Source organism: Haliotis asinina, chromosome 5, assembly GCF_037392515.1.
Source record: "Haliotis asinina isolate JCU_RB_2024 chromosome 5, JCU_Hal_asi_v2, whole genome shotgun sequence".
NCBI classification, from domain to species: domain Eukaryota; kingdom Metazoa; phylum Mollusca; class Gastropoda; order Lepetellida; family Haliotidae; genus Haliotis; species Haliotis asinina.
Genome location: NC_090284.1, coordinates 73,742,225 through 73,762,438, shown reverse-complemented (window position 1 = coordinate 73,762,438; position 20,214 = coordinate 73,742,225). Strand labels below are relative to the sequence as shown.

Here is a 20,214-nt window from a genome sequence, read left to right as displayed (position 1 = left end):
GTTTTACAGAGAGTTCCTCTTTATTTCTATGAATTTGATCTCGGTTTACAAGGATATTTATATTTACAATGAAAAAGTCGGAATCGTAAAAATCGTGCCGTCGTATTATTGTTACACAACAAATGACAGAATACAAAAATGCTCTTTAAGAGGTCGATGTTAAGTCCCTTTTTAAGAAAGAATAGTTTGTGGTAACCAGTCACTAAAGTGCTAGAAAATAATGCTATATATGGGAATTTGTGTCTCCATTTTCTAATTCATCTGGACACAATTAGGACCGATACCTTCAACGCAGATCTATCAATATTCCTTTACCCAAATACGTCGGGATCTGTTTAGGTCTGGCTTGGATGAATCTCCAATGACAGCAGTAGATAGCACTGCTAACGTTTCAGCAATCATGACCTCTGGCTCAACAGGAAAATGTTCTACAGGTCAGGCAGACAGATAAACTGTGTAATGTGTTATCCCGAGTATTGCAAGCGATGGGTGTGTGTTTACATGTTTACCTTAAACGTATGTAAGTATTGCTTGAAATGTGACGCGATGTTTTCAATCACAATCGTCTCAAAGCCCTGTTTAGCAATGTACTAACCGTTTTAGCCCCAGGAATGTAACTGGAAGTCGATGTAATAATTCTACTGGTGCAATATTACACGTCGTTTGGGGAAAATTAAAAGTCAATACTGTCAAAGGACGATGGTAATTTTGGCAAGAAGCTGAATGTCTGAGTGAGTGAATGAGTGAGTATGGTTTTACACACCTTTCAACACAATTTCAGCAATATCAAAGCGTGAAACACCCGCATCAAATTAAGCATCAAGTATATGTAAACGCTGATATCCTTCACCTTTTCACCTGAAGTAGTAATATAAGAGAGACCACCTGATGTGTGTCATGTTATATATCTATGAGTGAGTATTACAAGCGTGACAAAACACTTCCACAACACAAAATAATCTACTGATTTACAGCAGGGATGTCATGAGATCTCAAATAGTCAACTGCCCCTTTATGTCAGGTAACATTTCAAGTTGGAGTACAACAGAACATGCTTCTTGTACTAAGATTTCAGAGCGTTCTACTTCTCCTACACAGATGTTGTTTGTTCAGTGTGTGAATACTGAAGACCTCAGTAAAGTAGGAGACATGTGGAGCACATTTCCGTTTTGACCAAAACGGCCAGGGTTAGCTCATCTTTTCTCGAACCCTTGTGTCATCTCTTTAATGGTACTTAATATCAAACACCCAATTACGATAAAATCGGAATGGTTTAAATGAGTTTGTACAGACTCTAATGGTTATAATAAGGCATTTGCTAGTTTCATTCAATGTTACGACGGCTGAACAGTACTCAAAGGGCTCCTACTTTTGATATTTACGAATGTTGGTTACACACATTTTGAGGCACAAACGAGTTATGCTCACATTAACTATTCAAGAGTGTAGCATATGGTGATGCCGTTGCTTCTGCATCGGGTGCCATCACGCATCTTCATAATAACGCTGAAATCGTACAGGGAATTATCCTTAAACAAGGACTTCGGAAATGTGTTTATTGGCTTTTAATACAATATACCCACGTGGGGGAAGCAAACTCATAACAAACACATTTACGTTTTTGCGATGTGTAAAACCGAGTGAAAGAGTGACTCTGGCTTATCGCTGTCATTAACATTAAAGAAAGTATACACTGCAAAGTTAAATTTGAGTGCAGAGATGCAAACAGTATAATAACTTTGCTGGGCTGGAAACATTCGTGAAAACACTGCACAATGTAATACTGCAAACACGGCTGTGTGTTTCAGTGCCGCAGTCGTGTCTGCTTTGTTTCATGTGTTTCCAGTATCAAACGTAGTTGTAAACATCTCTGTTCCCGACAGTTAAGTTGGATTGAAGTGTGACAGCTTGAGCACAGAGAGAACAGATTCTGTGCTGTCCGCATTTCAGTATATTCTGTTTCTCAATAGCATTCTGCACAGAATTTCATTCTTGTTTTGTTTATCACGGCATGGATTATGAAAGCGCGAATTGTACAGAGTTAATTATGGACCTGCTTGTGCACGCCACAGTTTTGGAAAGGACGTAGTCAGAGGACAGAAGACCAGCAGACCATAATCAGGACGAATCTGGGATTTGAACAGTACCTGATGTATGTATGTATGTATGTATGTATGTATGTATGTATGTATGTATGTATGTATGTATGTATGTATGTATGTATGTATGTATGTATGTATGTATGTATGTATGTATGTATGTATGTATGTATGTATGTATGTATGTATGTATGTATGTATGTATTATATTGTATTTTATAAAGATTCTATGACAGAATATTTTATTGAAATATCGAAATATCTTGTAAGTGTTAACAGATAGAGATAGGCTAATTCAATTTATCGTGTACTTCACTCGTGGTCACACTGATATCGAATGTCCAAGACCAATATCTTGTATGTGTCAGCAGATGCATCATGTCTTTCGCTTGTCAGTCTTGATTTATGTAGTATGTGTCGTGTATATCGACGTATGATGATTATGTGTAAGAAAATGTATCTTGATTTATGTAGTATGTGTTGTATGTATGTATGTATGTATGTATGTATGTATGTATGTATGTATGTATGTATGTATGTATGTATGTATGTATGTATGTATGTATGTATGTATGTATGTATGTATTTAGGTATGTTTGTATGTGTGTGTGTCTGTGTGTGTGTCTGTCTGTAAGTAAGTAAGTAAGTAAGTAAGTATGTATGTATGTATGTATGTATGTATGTATGTATGTATGTATGTATGTATGTATGTATGTATGTATGTATGTATGTATGTATGTATGTATGTATGTATGTATGTATGTATGTATGTATGTATGTATGTATGTATGTATGCCCTAATGCATTGCCGCTTGTTTGGGTTAATCCACATGCGCACATAAACACGCACGTACACACACTTTATAGATATTTTAGATGGAGACGGGGTAATGTTTAAAGAAATTTGGAAAGTGGAAGACGTGCCTACCATACCGGATGCATCAGTGTCAGTTCGAATATACGCACGTCTCTATCAATGATAGTTACTTCATGATGTATTCAGGAATGGTAGAAGTGCGTACGTCAGATCATACTTGACACAAAACTGCATATGTAAACAAAATGCATTGACAAGACCCCAAATCTGAATCGAATACTGTGAGAAACGTGTATCACTCGCGATGCAGCATGTATCTGGATCAAAACTACCATTGCGAACAACCTGCAGCTTGACAATTTCAATATGACATTTTCAACAGTATACATTCTGTACTTGTGTTGATGGCACGTGCAAATGTTAGTGACGTCTTGGTTGTTAAATATCACTTTATAGGACCACTAAACTCAATTTTTGGTACTCTTTTTATCACTGCATATGGAAGACTTCTGGTTAGTCATAAACGAAACACCATTTTTTTTTTTTTTTTAAAAAAAAAAAAATACCTTGTGGTTAATTAATACCAAGCGCTTAAAAGTTGCTAAAAAGCCGTCTGGCTCTCTCTTGCCCGCAAACGAAACCACAGACACGGTTACGTAACACAGTCGTCAGAGAACCGGACGTGACATAATAGAAGGAACGATTTCCAATTACATAATTGTATAGAAAATGTGTAGAAAGCTCGTCATTTTGCTGATTTTTCAACGTCACCAAAGACATGCCGAATTGTTGTGTTGCCGTCAATTGCTCCATGGGGTCGGATGATGGTGTCACTGTGTACAGATTTCCACCGGACCTCGTAGCTTGTGCTTAAATTGGTTGTGTGTGTGTGCGAAGCGAGCGTGTGGAAGCCTGTGGGATACAATAAATTGGATGGTTCGCCCCCAACCACGCTTCCAGGATAGAAAATGGAAGTTTATAAAATAAAAACTGCTTACCACACACTGCTGACTAAGAGGATTTTGCATGAATTTAACGCTTTCTTCCTCGGACGGGAGGTTGTGGTCGAAGTGCCAATATTATCGTAAATAATATTATATCGGCCCCCGCCTCGATTCACTCGAAGAGTGAAATTGTTATGTTATAAGCAATGTCATGTAAAATCCTTATGCCCATCAATAAAATACATATTTTACTGCCAGTGAAAAGTAATTTGGATTTTGTACGTCGGTGAAAAGAAACTTAAATAGCATTTATCTTCAGACAGGACGCCGCCATTTTTGAAAATGGCACGGGAAAAGTCGGCTAGAATTATTGATATTATGGTTTGTTTTCATCAACTTAGAAAATCCAAAATACTTTTTACCAGTAGTTAAATGTGTATTTGAATCATGACCAAAATTATTTTGCATGACACAACTTGTAACATAACGATTTCTTCCACGGAAGCAAGGTGGGGGTCGAAGTGACATTAATATTGCTAATTATCGTGCCCTCCACCTCGCTTCCATGAGTGAAATTGTTATGTTAGAAGCAATGCCATGCACAGGCCTGTTGTCCATCAATAAAAATACAGATTTTACTACCAGTAGAAAGTAATTTTGATTTTGTAAGTCTATGAAAACAAACTTATATAGCATTCATTCTCAGACAGGGCTCTGCCATTTTTGAAAATCGTGAAGTCACGGACTAAAGTCCATTTGAATTAATGAGATTATGGTTTGTTTTCATCAAGTTAGAAAATCGAAACTACTTTCTACTAGTAGTTAAATATGTATTTGAATCAGGACCAAATGGAGTTTGCATGACATAATAAGTAACGTAACGTAAGCGAGGTCGGAGTCGAAGTGAAAATACTGCGCGATAAATTTCTACACTTGCTAAATTTACTTGGTTTGTAAACATTCACTCACCAGTATGTAGACACTTGTCAGTTTACGTCTTTATACTTGGTCTCATAATCCTAATTACTTTATAATCATACTTGAGGGCATTTCGAAACTTCATAAAAAGAAGCGATCTGCGAATGTATAACAGGAATGTAATATCTAGACATTTTATAGTTTGCCTATATGAATCATAATTCGCACGCACGCCCTAGTGTATGTCATCTGTATCATTACAACTTCACGACGAAAACAATGATTCTGTTGAAAGTTACGACAACTAAATAAAAACAAAACACAAAACATATTACATATTAAAATTAAAACAAATTAAAGTTATAGGAGCAATGTCAGGCTCTTACCTTGTTCGAGGAAGTATCCATCAATTTCCACAAAAACGAGTGATATGTAAATCATGTGCAGATTTCCCAAGTAATGTGTCTTTCAACAATGGAATATACGCAATGTATCGTTTCAGGTTTTTCACATTGCTGCATAGCCTCATTGGTCACCCAAGATAGCACACCTGGCAACTAATTATATAATGTGCGTCATTCTTTTAAAAAAGTAACTAGTTAGCCAATAATCAATCAATGTAATGATATTATTGTATAATCCTGTGAAAGAAGGGTGTTGTTTTTACATAGACACATATACCACAGAGTGTATTCAGTATAGACCAGTAAATGTACATACATAAACACTACCTTTTGACAAATCCCCCATTTAAATCCACATAAAACTAATGAATCAATCAGCGTGTTATCGGTTAATTCTTTGATCGATCCAGACACAAGAAATGCCAAATGGTGGCCTTTGTCGGATAATCTAAGTTTCGTTAACACTAATTATACCTGTTATAAATTCATTAACTGAGCATCAAGTGAATGATGACAAATAACGTGTAGGTTTATACCTCCTAACACGGATTACAAACTAGCGACACCAAGTGATTTTGACAGAATCGTCTATGAAAACAAGGGCTGTAACTCGAACACTAGGCAAAGTAGGAGAAAAAACTAAGTCATAATAGATTGTGAGAACATATAGCTTTCATTTTTCACAATAGCTTTCGCGGTTTCATGTTTGTACAAACCAGTAAACGAAATAATTTAACCCCTGAAATGTAGATGAATTCTGCACAGACCCTCATTTCTATACCTACTACGGAGACACTCCGCTCTGATTGGCTGAAATTTCGTTTGCGGCTGAGAATTGTGCACTGTTGACAAAAAGGTCGATTTAAGTTAATTAAAGATCGAAATGAGCAGTTTTAATGACGGGGTTTCATTTATAACGACATCAGCAAGTGATTGTGCATTTGTACCCTATTAGAGTATATGTGACCTTTAAGTTTCGTATTGCGTATTTTCGTTCTTCCGTTTTCTAAAACCTCTCAAACAAACTTTTGATCTTCCAGTAGTTGTATTCCAAGCAATCAAACACAGATGAAACATACCCAGGACACCAAGAGGCACCAGCGGACCAAACAAGCCTACTCTGATTGGATCGTTGGTTTACCTGAGCTTAACTGCGGTAGTGTTGTGACCAAGACAGTCATATATAGAGAGGAGTAACTTTCCCACAGCATTAGACCTTAATGTATCCTTCTGCATGAGTTCCATGAGTCTTTTGAGAAGTACTGCCAACATGTCGTCCACATCTCCAGTCACCAATCAGCTTACCATAAAGCATTGACGTTTACTTGTTACGTTTACATTGTGGAATGAGATGTCTATTCGTACCTTGTGTCTTTCCCACAAGACAATTATGGAACCCCAACAGTTACTTTTCAGACTGTAATCGACATGATTTGTTTGTTATTTCGTGATCAGTTCCACACACATTGAACAATACTGGATCCTGCCACTACTATCAGTGACCAGGGAAACATCGTATCTGTTCATAGAATCAGCAAGTAGCTCAAACAGATGAATACATTTTACTCTTTATCGCTTGATTAAACACTTATAGACACACAAACACGCACATGCACACCACACTTTTGCTCGATACTCCCTTGCGCAAACAACATGCAAGTAATGGGAAGTAATGGGAGAGAGGCGTTAGTACTGGATGTAACATAGTCCAGTAGCGACGACTAAAATGCCACGATGTGAGGACAGCGTTCCATATCGCAGGCTCACCGTTGTGGCCATAGATGCATGTTTAAGTAGCAATAAGTAGCATTTCCAAGATTAGACTTCTGTGTTGTTTGAGGAACAGCATGTAGGTCTGGTTTTCACATCTGTTTTGACATAAACGGTCCATACACAACGGGTGGTAGGTGCAAGTCCATTAGTGCTCATGAGCATTGTCCCATGTGGAGTTATGTTCAAAGGTGTCTCTATAATTTGTATCTCAAACGAATACCCAACTTAAAGTTAGCGTTTGCAAAAGAACGCCAGCAAAGATAACATATCTATCATAACTCCAAAATATTAAATAATGTTTTTAGATAAAATGCGATAGTCAGCATGATATTGAAGAATATTAATAAATTCATATATACTGATCCATTTATGAATCTATGCATGTATCTGTGTTGTATGTATGTATGTATGTATGTATGTGCGTGCGTGCATGCATGCATGCATGCATGCATGTATGTATGTTTAGGTACTGGAAGAAATATATAGCATGATATGAGAATGTTAAATAGTGTATGTTCTGACACGTTCCACATATCCACGAACACAACTGTGAAGGCATAAAGAATGACATTATGCATTCTGTAGAAACATAAATATTACTGTTTCTCTCCCTCTGATAACAGGTAATGATATGATCACAATATTGTATTCCAGTATGTTTGTAATAAGATCATCAACTGAAATCCAAACTGAAAGTGCCGCAGCATTATTGCTCCGTTATATTGCGTCATTACTAAAGCTGGTTGCAACATAGATCAACGTCACGCAGTGTTAATCGATTCCACCTTAGCATACTGCCGTATTCGGTAAGGGGTTACGCCATTTGTCTGGCAATAGAACATGAGCTATCATAGATAGCTTACATAAGAAACCAACTAGTCAGGGTATATAAGGGGTACAATATGTGAGGAGAACAGAACAGCTCTCGTTGTAAGTAATGACATTGTTTCATGTTATTCTATATATGATGTGTTGAGACATATTGGTAAGAAGAAAACCATGTGAATCGGAACAGTTATATTGTTGAATATGAATGTATTATAGTGTGTCATTAACATCCTGTTAGTTGATGTCTAGTAACATTATTACTACTTCTAAAACAGTTTCCAAAAATTACAGCACACATCTTATTATCTGATCAATATATTTATGATATTATCGAGTAAGGATTTTCATACGAGCAAAACGTAATGTTCCTAATCTAGATACTTGGAGACAGAACATATGAAGATTAATTATCTTTCTATCTGCAGAGCTGATCGATTACAGTCTTTCTTGATTTCGTCGTATTTCGACTCACGTCAACATGGCATCCTACGACCCTGCCGATCCCGAGATGCAATATCTTGCTGTAGACCGCAAGAAGCTGATGAAGGAGCAGACTAAAAGCTTCGACGCCAAGAAATCTTGCTGGGCGCCCGATGAAGAGCAGGGATTTATTGCCGCTGAAATACAGAGTACAGCAGGCGATGACGTCACAGTCCTCCTTGTTGACTCAAAGCAGGTGCGATTTCGACAAGATATGAACCTGTATGGTGTATCGAAATCACGTGCGATTATACAGCAGTGGATAGTCATTTCATGTTACAAACTTTCGTAAGAACAGAAACGTTACTTCAAGTACTTTACTTGTTTTACAGTGCATCCCTGAAATGTCACGAATGAAACTAAACAAATGAAACCCTTCATTTTCAGACGAAGACGTTTAAGAAGGACGACATCCAGTCGATGAACCCTCCTAAGTACGAAAAGATCGAGGACATTGCCAACATGACCTTCCTCAACGAGGCCAGCGTCCTGTACAACTTGAGAGCCAGATATACTTCTGGGTTGATCTACGTGAGTAATCCTGATATTGAAATGTGTACAAAATTATTCCTATCATTATATATTACGTTACAACGATTTTCATTATCACTGAGATATACAAAGTCAGTGTGAACGTATCCTCAACTGCAAATATGTTTGGAACATTACATTTATTAGATAACGTATCGTTTAATAATTCATAATCCATATATTGAAATACATTTCCTGCACAAACATCACTCCAATATAAATCGCATTGTTACAGACCTATTCTGGGCTGTTCTGCATCGCCATCAACCCCTACCGCCGTCTCCCCATCTACACCCCATCCATCGTGGCCAAGTACAGAGGCAAGAGGAAGACCGAGATGCCACCTCACTTGTTCTCCGTCTCTGACAACGCCTACCAGTTTATGGTGCAAGGTAATCATTATTTCAAATTTAAGGAGGAATGATGATGTTCACATTTTCAATCAGAGCAATCTCTTTGTCTTTATAAATGTGAAATTACAAGTTCAGTCGTACCAAGGCCCACTTAAGAATCGCAATATTTTGAACAGGGAATGATTATCACAACTCAATCATTCACTTATGCATTCTTTATAATTATTATTTCAGATCGTGAAAACCAGTCTATGTTGATTACGTAAGTACAATAGTCACCACAATTCCACCCTATATAGGTCTCATTTTATCACTTTGCTTGGATGTATTTAGCATTGAGATATACATCTTCACGGTCATGAAACAATGAGAACAGCTTTGTATTTGATGGATTCATTTGATGTGCATTGCTTAATATTCTGTAAAGTGTAAGATTCTCTAGTTTCTGTTGTTGTGTCACTTTTTAAAAATGAACGATGGTGCAACATCATATATAAAAATGTGTAGTACATTTGGCATATATGGCAACAATGTGGTATTTTATACAGTGGTGAATCCGGAGCAGGAAAGACTGAGAACACCAAGAAGGTCATCGCCTACTTCGCTTTTGTCGCCGCCGCCTGTAAAGGAGACGCGGAGCAAGACGATAAAAAGGTTAGTGATATTAGACGCAGTATATATTTATTTAACAAAACATCATCTGAAATTTTCCCTTTTCTATCTAATTACACAAGTTACAAATGTGATGTTTTGTTGCAGGGTTCGCTAGAGGATCAGATTGTGCAGGCTAACCCTGTTCTTGAAGCATATGGTAACGCCAAGACTTCACGTAACAACAACTCCTCCAGATTCGTAAGTATACATATGTCGCAAACGCTAATGAGTACAAAGTGGTGCATATAACATTACTGAATCGGGTTTGTCACACCAATGAACACATTGCATTAGGTCCTTTCTGAATGTTGTTTATGGTGTACACAATGCTGACTTTGGAATAATAGCATGCAAGTTTGTTTCTTAATGGTGTTAATGTTTTATGCAGGGTAAATTTGTTCGAATCCACTTCGCCTCCTCCGGAAAAATTGCTGGCGCCGACATTGAAACATGTAAGTAACCTATAATACAGATATCCCTACATGTATAAGGCAAAATAACAATGTCCGCATTGCTATTACCGTCATTGCCACCAACAGTACTCACAACCTAGGTAAATTTGTAAATCAAACTTTATCCTCTGACACTGTGTGGAAACATGAACACTGAACAATAGTATACTGTGAGCTAAGTGAATTCCTGATAAATGATATGTTATTAATCTTGATCGATTTTATAACAAAATATTGCTTCGACTCCTAACAGATTTGCTAGAGAAATCTCGTGTCACCTATCAGCAGTCTGTAGAGAGGAACTATCACATCTTCTACCAGATGTTATCTGGAGCAATACCATCAGTTGCAGGTAAGAAACAGATTTCATGTTTATAGTACTAAAGTCATCATCAATAAATTCTTTATATCGTTACGTATTCATAGACCTTAAATGGAATTACAATCTCTGAAGTAGACGTCAATGTTTTCATATTGTCGCATACATTGTACCCTTTATTCAGTTATACATGCCATGATTTATTCAAGAATTGTGTCACATCTGTAAACACACAGCTTGCAATGCGTTGACTTTAACGTCATAATTTCATTTCAGAGACAATTGTGGCAAATCCCGATTCTGGTTTGTTCTCCTTTATCAATCAAGGAGTACTCACGGTCAACGGCATCGACGATGTAGAGGAGATGAAGATGACAGACGTACGTATTCTAGACATGTTACATAAGAATCAAATGCACATAACGATCTATGCATGCCAGAATTCACGTCTATATTCTGTTTATAGGCTGCCTTTGATGTGCTCGGATTTACTCCTGAGGAGAAAACCAGTGCCTACAAGTGCACAGGATCTATCCTCCACATGGGCGAGATGAAGTTCAAGCAGAAGGGTGAGCAGGCCGAATCTGATGGAACTGCTGAGGCTGAGAAGGTTTCCTTCTTGTTGGGTGTCAACTGTGGTGACTTCTTGAAGGCTTTGTGCAAACCCAAGATCAAGGTGGCCATGGACTACGTCACCCAAGGACGAACGAAGGATCAGGTTCTCTACTCCATCGGTGCTTTGGCCAAGTCCCTCTACGATCGTCTCTTTAACTGGTTGGTGAAGAGAGTCAACCATTCCCTGGACACCAAGAAACCGAGGCAGTTCTTCATTGGTGTTCTGGATATTGCAGGCTTCGAAATCTTTGATGTGAGAATAAATGCGTTATATATCTATTGATATTGCCGTTACTGTGGTATTGGACTCGAAATTACAGAATGGTTTCATGTAACATTCTCATTTGAATTAATGTTTATGTTTACCTCAAATCGCTTCTACTTATGTGTCCCAACAATGGGTTCCGATTACATTAATAGGTTCATGCTACATAGCAGTGGACTTGCCATCAAAGGAAATAGACAATTTGAGAAATACCTCACTGCATTTGTTACTTTGTTTCCAGTTCAACAGCTTCGAACAGCTCTGCATCAACTACACCAACGAGCGCCTGCAGCAGTTCTTCAACCACCACATGTTTGTTCTGGAACAGGAAGAATATAAGAAGGAAGGCATCCAGTGGGAGTTCATTGACTTTGGAATGGACCTTCAGGCCTGCATTGAGCTTATTGAAAAGGTGTGTGTTGCATTATGTCATATTATAACAGTTTATGTACGTCGTATGTATGTCGATGCTCCCAATCTATATTTAGTGGTTTTATGCTATTACGCATGGCTTTGCTTCGTGCATTCTAGTCGTTGGTGGTGTTCTTTACTCGAACACCTTGTGTCATCGTCAAGTTTTGGTGATCCAGTTAAGCCAGTGTAGGGGTTTGTTTCAGAGGGAGCTCGGTGCTGGGTGTTCCTTTGCGCTGGCGTTCTGTTTCTGTATTATTAATGTCTCCATCATGTCTTTTTTCTACTTCAGCCCCTTGGCATTCTTTCAATCTTGGAAGAAGAGTGTATGTTCCCCAAAGCATCGGACAAGACTTTCAAGGACAAACTAACTGAGAATCACATGGGCAAATCTCCAAACTTCCTTAAGCCTAACAAGTCAATGAAGGGTGGCCAACACGGCGACTTCGCCCTGAAGCACTACGCTGGAACAGTTCCCTACAACATCGGAGGCTGGCTTGAGAAGAACAAGGACCCTGTCAACGAGACCATTGTGGATCTCCTGAAACAGTCTAAAGAGCCACTTGTCCAGCTGCTCTTCTCTCCACCTGCTGGAGGTTTGTTTTCAGCGACGACATTGCAACTGCACCTTACTCAAATTGATTAACCAATCACAGTGGTTATTTCAGACGAAATGGTGATGTGTAAACGTAACTTTACTCAGACATGTGACATGAAGTTAGATGGTCCATTTACTTTGGTGTCGTTTGAGGTATCCTAATGATAACTAATTAACTGTGATGTGTAATACAACGTCACACTGACATTGTCAGTTTAATGTAATGTTTTACAATGACTACATATAATCTATATACCAAACAGAAGCTGCCGAAGCCAGCGGTGGTAAAAAGAAGAAGAAGAGCTCTGCCTTCCAAACCATCTCTGCTACACACAGGGTATACTCATTTTACTCCCTACGTTACATAACAATATTTTGCGATCTTCAATATAGATAACTGATCACGTTTCTCCATGCACCTTCACACACATGTTTCTGATGAGTATAAATTAAACGGCCGCCATATAGCTGGAATATTGCTGAGTGTGGTGTAAAACTAAACTCACTCACCCCGGATTAAATCAAACGGATTTCCAAAATAGAGTATTTTCTTGCATATGTTATGGCATATGCCATTTTTACATGTGCTAGGCGTTCTGAAATTTACGATAACCTGTTTTCATTAGGAATCCCTGAACAAACTGATGAAGAATCTATACTCCACACATCCTCACTTTGTGCGCTGCATCATTCCCAACGAGACCAAGACACCAGGTATGGAAAATGATTAAGGCTCATGGTAGTTTAACTGGATAATTTAAACAATGTGTGTCATTAAAACACATTCAAAGCTTACTGCACTAAAGCATAATTTGATAGTGAAGTACATACGTATATGATTCTAGGTTTGATTGACGCTGGTCTTGTGCTCCACCAGCTCCAGTGTAACGGTGTCCTTGAGGGTATCCGTATCTGCAGGAAGGGCTTCCCCAGTAGAATCATCTACTCTGAGTTCAAACAGAGGTAGGCATAATATTATCTCCATTATTTCCCACTCATACATCCCTTGAAACAAGCAAAACACATTGTCCTACCTCATGTAAGAACCTTGATTTGTCCATGTAACCCTGAACAAATTTACGTGTACAGCGCCCTCTCGGGTTTTCAAACGCCCAACTAATGCCTTATACCCAACTACATGAATACAGCGTACGTTCACGTCAGTCGGTGCATGTCGCGTGATATATTCATAGGTCACTGTTTTGCCAATTGATCAGCTGTTTCCTGTCCTTTCTGTCAAAATGTTTCTTTCTATTGATGATAGCTTAAAACATTCGGTAAGATAATGCATCATCATATTTGCTGAGGTTGACATTGTGAATTATCCTTGTTGGCCGGCTGGCTGGGTCTGACAATTTCCAGTGACACCCTCCAGTGAATGTGAAAACTTATGATGCGACAGAATGGATACAAAGTACACATTTTGTTTTCAGGTATTCCATCTTGGCTCCAAATGCCATCCCTGAAGGATTTGTTGAGGGAAAAGTCGTGTCTGGCAAGATTTTAGAAGCCCTGGAGATGGGTCAGGATGAATACCGTCTGGGCAACACTAAAGTTTTCTTCAAATCTGGAGTCCTTGGCTACTTGGAAGAGATCCGTGATGAACGGTTGTCGGTGATTGTTGCTCTGTTCCAAGCTCACATTCGTGGATACCTTATGAGGAAATATCTGAAGAATCTCCATGATAAAAGGTATGCTTTGTCTATTTTAATATGGAGTGATTTGATAGAATACCGTACAGAACGTCAGTGGAAACGAATACGCAGTGTTTTACCTTTGGAACAAATATTCTTTTCGTGTAAGGAAAACATTGCTAACAATGTATGTCATTGAAAACACCAGGTGTTCGTGAAAAGAGTGAACATTTCTTGTCCTACCAGTACCACCCACCAGTGCTACTACCAACCCTCCCGATGCTACAAAGCAGTCTGACGCACGGATGTTTTGATGCTTATAAGTAATATAAAAACTTTTGGGAGAAAGATATGTTATGCAACACATTGATGGTAATCTTTATTGTCCCAAATCAAACAACTTTTGAGATGCAACTAAGATTTGATAGAGCGTCACATGCCACTCTTGATCAGAAGTTGATGGATCAAGTGTATAAGATTAAAGGCCCAAGTAAAGCTTTGAAAACGTTTCATGGTCGATACGTAGAAGGCATTTCCAAATTTGATGCATCTGTGACAATAATGATTTCCGATACAGTTCCTTGTTTTGACTTGAACCATACGTTCTCAGATTATTTCAGAAGAATAATTGACACTTGCATTTCTGTGTGAGTGCCAGGTGGGACAGATTACATTCATCTTTTCGTGAACACCTGGTATAGCTACTTCACACACACATGCTCTGCCATCGTATCGTATGGCATTACTCACTGGATTGTTTGCAAACATATTGTTATACTGCTGCAACACACACATACTCATGTTATAGAAAGAATTGTAAATTTGCTCTTAGGGATGTGTGAAGGGTTGGTTTACGAATGGATCACTATACATGTGGAAGGTTTAAATTGTTTCAGTTCCGACATGAAGGTAAATGTTCTTCTTTGCCAGTAAACAAACATCATTGGTAGCTATTCTGTAACACAAACTTCTTTGTTCTCAGAGTTTCCCTGGAACTTATCCAGAAGAATATCCGTAAATGGCTGGCCATGAGGAACTGGTGCTGGTGGAGATTCTACACCAAGGTCAAGCCACTCCTCAGTGTTGCTGCAGCTGAAGATGAGATGAAACAGAAAGAGGAGGCACTTGGTAAAACAAAAGATGAACTTGAGAAGGTGACACAGAGATGCAAAGAGCTCGAGGAACAGAGCGTGACCTTAACAGAGGCCAAGAACAACTTGTTCTTACAGGTTCAAACCCAACAGGATACCATCGATGACTGTGAAGAGAGGATAGAGCAGCTCCTGAAGCAAAAGGAAGAAACCGATGTTCAAATGAAGGAGCTGAATGATCGTGTATTAGAGGAAGAATCTAACAACGCCAAGTTAACCGAAAAACAAAAACAGATGGACACTGAAATTTGTGGCCTCAAGACAAATGTAGAATCTCTTGAGGAAGCAGTGGCAAAGGTAAGTGGTGTTCAATTGACAGGTACCGTATTGCTTCAAAATACCAGTCACATTTGAAAATATGTATTGAAATAAAGAATGTAAATTGAAAATACTGTTCTTTCTTTTCAGAGTCAACATGACATCAAGGCAAAAGATTCGCAAATCCGATCTCTCACAGATGAAACTACACAGTTGGGAGAAACTGTTGCAAAGCTCACCAAGGGGAAGAAGGATGCTGAAGATCAACTTGCCAAGACCAAATCAGACCTGGAGACAGAGGAGGGCAAATGTGCAAATCTCAACAAATTAAGGCAGAAGCTTGAGGGTGCTATTGGAGAGGTAGGTGGTTTCAGAAAATTTGTCGCACATTTTTTGACGTTTATGAAAACAGTCAATTAGCCATAACTTATCTGTTTTGCCAGCCAATATTTCATACATGTAAATATTTTGCAGCTTGAAGACATGCTTGAACACGAAAAGAAGGTGCGTGGCGATGTGGAAAAGGCCAAGAAAAAACTTGAACAGGACTTGAAAGTCTCCCAGAGTAACTGTGAAGATATTAATAGTTTGAAGACAGAAGCAGAGGAAACGATAAAGAAGTGAGTACTGCGAGATAAATTCACCACTGCACTAAAGTTTATTCCTTCCAATAGGAATATTTTTGGGAGACACCCGTTTGCACCTGTTGCGTATCATTAGTGAAATCGCAAATCTTTACTGACGTTCTGTTTGTGAACACATCACGTCACCTTTGCATGACCTTTTCCAGGAAACTGAAGGAAATCACAGGGCTCATGTCTCTGTTGGAGGAGTCTGAGACAAACAGTAACCAGCAACAGAAGAAGATCAAAGATCTCCAGGTACATAGCTAAACATCCTGTCATGTCCTTTGAAAAATACGACTGAGGTGCATTTGCCATGTAAGAAAATTGGCCAGTCTGTCAAAAGGCAATGCGACTATGCTTATGAATTACCTTTTACACGAACAAAATGGTTGACATTAAATATGGACTATTCATGTATGATTAGTTAGTGCAAGTTCAACACACCCGTTCCTTTTACAGAACAACCTCGATGAGTGCCAGGAACAACTTGAATTGGAAAGACAGTCTAGATCAAAGGTAACGCATGCATAGTTTATTCTGAATATTTATTGAATTCATAGAGACGTTTGGAACATGCTACATTTGTCATACAACTTAAGATGCGACATGTGATATTACGCATAACTGTTCCGTCATTGCATGCGTGTTTCTTTTCAAGGTGGAGAAGCAGAGAACACAGTTAGTCAATGAACTGGACAACATGACACAGAGCTTTGAAGAGGCCAACTCCACAATTACGTCACAGGTGAGTTGAAATCAATATTTGAATTACCTCTATCATCGTTGAAGATATATGTTAAAATACATATGTAAGTAATTTGATTTCGTCCAAAGGATACTTTACAATGTTAATAATATAACTTTTACAATTAAGTCACTGGTTCGTCAATCTTTGGTGCTTCTGAAGTATATTATTACTACTACGACTACGGGAAAAGTAATGGTTTCAGTATTTGTCATTTCATTTTATCAAAAGAATACTTTAGACACATACAGAACATGTTACTTATACATTTTATTTGCGTTCAATATGAAAGATCGTAGGATTGAACTTATAAATTGTTTGACCCATTCCAACAGACGGACGTTATCAAGAAGCGTGACACGGAGATTCAAAAGTTGAAGCATGACATGGAAGAGGCATCATCCCAGCATGAGTCTCAGATAGCCAGCTTCCGCAAGAAGCAGAAGGATGCCATGACTGAGATGACTGATCAGATGGAACAACTTCAGAAGGTCAAACAAAGGTATACATTGCGTAATGAATGATGCTTTGGCATGTGTTACAATATAAGTTAACATATCATCCCACATCCGAACCATTCCACATTAAAACCCCTAATTCACAAAAGAACATAAATAAATATGTACATGACGTTACGAAGGAAGGACGGAACGAACGAATAGAGATATGGTATCTGCTGAATCTTCACAGATCAGTTAATGGACATACTTCAAGGTACATGAATTATTTTGCAGGTTGGACAAGGAAAAGAACCAACTAAAGGCTGACGTTGATGATCTTCAAAATGAGTTAGAACATGCTAAGCAAAATAAGGTATTACTTAAGTCACTATCAATTATATCATTCACTATACATCTGATATAAAATACTGATATAAATACAAAGCAAACTTAGATATGTTAATGTCATTAATCTTCATCGAATGAATTTGTATGTTTCGTTTATAGGGATGTTCCGGAGTGATGTCCAAGCAGATGCAAACCCAGATGGCTGAGCTGAATACACAGGTTGAAGAAGCATCCATCCAGATCAGCGACCTGCAGACAGAGAAGAACAAATGCTTGGCTGAGGCCGCTGACCTTACCCGTCAATTAGAGGAGACTGAAAACCGAATTGGAAAGCTCAGCAAGGAGAAATCTTCTCTGTGTGCCCAAGTAGATGAGATGAAACGTACCGCTGATGATGAACAGAGAGTAAGTATCACAGGTCAGATGTACATAAGGCATATATAATGGCCGTAAAGTTAGTTCAATTCCATATAGTCTAAATACACGCCCTAACGTACTTTTGTCACCTCAGGTGCGTCAGCGACTCCAGACTGAGATGAGGAACATGAACACTGAAATGGTCGGCCTTAGAGAACAGCTTGAGGAGGAGCAGGAAGCTCGAGCAGCTCTACAGCGCCAACTGTCTAAGTCCAACCAGGAGATGCTTCAGTGGAGATCCAAGTACGAGACCGAAGGCACCGTTAGGGTAGAAGAGCTGGAGGAGACCAGGTACGTAAAGTTGAAACAGCACACAACATAACGTATTTGCAGGATCATGGATGGCTGAGTCTGACTGCTGGATGTAGTTTATCGTAAAATGTATTTTGCTAAGTAAGTACAACTGTCACATGGTATATTCATACTGCTGCTTGATCTTCAGACGCCGAATGCAGATCAAACTCAACGAAGCGGAGCAAAATCTGTCGGCGGCACTTGCAAAGGCCAGTTCGAGTGAGATGGCCAAAGCTAAAATGGTATGTCATAACTGTAACTACTTCTACGTGAACGTACATTCTCCGGGAAATTTAGCAAGTAGCGCAACATTGCTGCCCTACACTGTTCACCATCTTATAGATAGGCAATTTCTTCATGTCATTGTATTCCTACGAAATATCAGAAGTTACGATGGTGAATGTCATAACTGTCATAAATGCCACATATTAGAAAAATTAAAGAAAATATGAATTTGCGTGCATGGTATTTTCCATGCTCAGCCCATTATCTGTATTTACAACACGGTATTTCCTTTTTCCCAGGTTAGAGATCTGGAGGATGAACTTGAGAAGGAACAGATGCGTCATGCTGAGTCTGTCAAGAACTGTCGTCAATACGAACGTCGCGTCAAAGAGATGACTTACAAGGTGGACGAAGACAAGAAGACCATAGACAAACTGCAGGACATCGTTGACAAGCAGAGCGGCCAAATGAAGATATACAAGTCCCAGGTGGCTGATGCTGTAAGTACGACTTCCAGGAGTGAAATAAAGTTACTCTTGATACAAACTAGCACTTATTGGATTATTTTTATCGATAATTATTCATTAATAACAACACTTTGGCTCTTTCATACAGGAGGAGATGGCGACCACGAACATGAACAAATACCGCAAGGTGAAACAGGAGTTGGAGGATGCTGAAACCAGGGCCAGCATGGCTGAAGAAACCATGGCCAGTTACAGCAGGAAGACTCGTACCTACACCGTCTACCCCGACACATCGTATTAATTCATGGTCAAGATAGAGATAATCTGATGGCGACAACCAGTTTTGAAATTCAGTGCGTTCTCTGGATGCATCAAAAGACATAATTTTTTTTATAATACTGCTATCTTTTCTTTGTGAGATGGCCTGCTTGTATCATATGTAATAAAATATTTATTGCTGCAAAGATTGCTTTTATATTGTGTATGTTGTGCAGTGGTCCAGCACCAAGAACTGCCTTTTGATAGTCTGATGGCATGCTATACATGATGAGATGTCATGGTTTCATATTGTGGATTTGAATTAGTCCTGTGACAAGGGGGCAAACAAACGACCGGTATTTGGGAAGTTGAATCTATCTATCTATAGATCTATATATTATTATGTATATACTTACAAATACACATATTGCTGCAATCATTTGGATATATTGCTGATAGTCTCCTGGAAACTTGTGATTCCGTTGTACATATTAGCTACCTACACAAATAATGTCATTAACGGCCTTCTCAGAAAGAGTGAACAGAAAGAAGAAAAATCTTACATTACTGCACTCGTCTTAATTTGAACCTTGCTTTATTAATCGTGTAGTTTCAGGAATACATTTGACAGTTACAAGGGTGATTTATTCCAGGATAAGACATACTGAAAGTTATAAGTCACGATGAAAGTTTGTTCGATCACTAATCCGCCGGTGACCTGGCTCAATAGTATCAGTTTAGGTAGGTTTCAAAATAATTGTCATAACTGATAACATATGTATGCGTACAAGTCCAAGTCATACTAAAATATTCAAACAATATTTATAGTTGATCGTTCTTGGAAGGTCTGAAATTTTACAATTTTCAAGTGTTTTGAAAGGGATTGTTTA

The 20,214-nt window shown here is 38.5% G+C and overlaps 1 protein-coding gene across 1 annotated transcript; it reads left to right on the top strand.

The window, feature by feature from the left end:
• The first annotated feature begins 8,261 nt into the window (after window positions 1–8,261).
• LOC137285258 (myosin heavy chain, striated muscle-like) lies at window positions 8,262–19,380 on the top strand. Its single transcript, XM_067817568.1, has 28 exons — window positions 8,262–8,459; window positions 8,651–8,794; window positions 9,030–9,186; window positions 9,382–9,409; window positions 9,696–9,999; window positions 10,190–10,253; window positions 10,507–10,605; window positions 10,849–10,952; window positions 11,039–11,440; window positions 11,694–11,864; window positions 12,156–12,459; window positions 12,728–12,798; window positions 13,088–13,175; window positions 13,307–13,424; window positions 13,895–14,152; window positions 15,078–15,543; window positions 15,655–15,864; window positions 15,979–16,124; window positions 16,295–16,385; window positions 16,590–16,646; window positions 16,789–16,875; window positions 17,211–17,377; window positions 17,610–17,688; window positions 17,823–18,068; window positions 18,175–18,371; window positions 18,523–18,616; window positions 18,899–19,099; window positions 19,215–19,380. The coding sequence occupies exons 1-28, from the start codon at window positions 8,262–8,264 to the stop codon at window positions 19,365–19,367; spliced, it is 4,704 nt and encodes a 1,567-aa protein (XP_067673669.1). The 3' UTR covers window positions 19,368–19,380.
• Window positions 19,381–20,214: the final 834 nt, after the last annotated feature.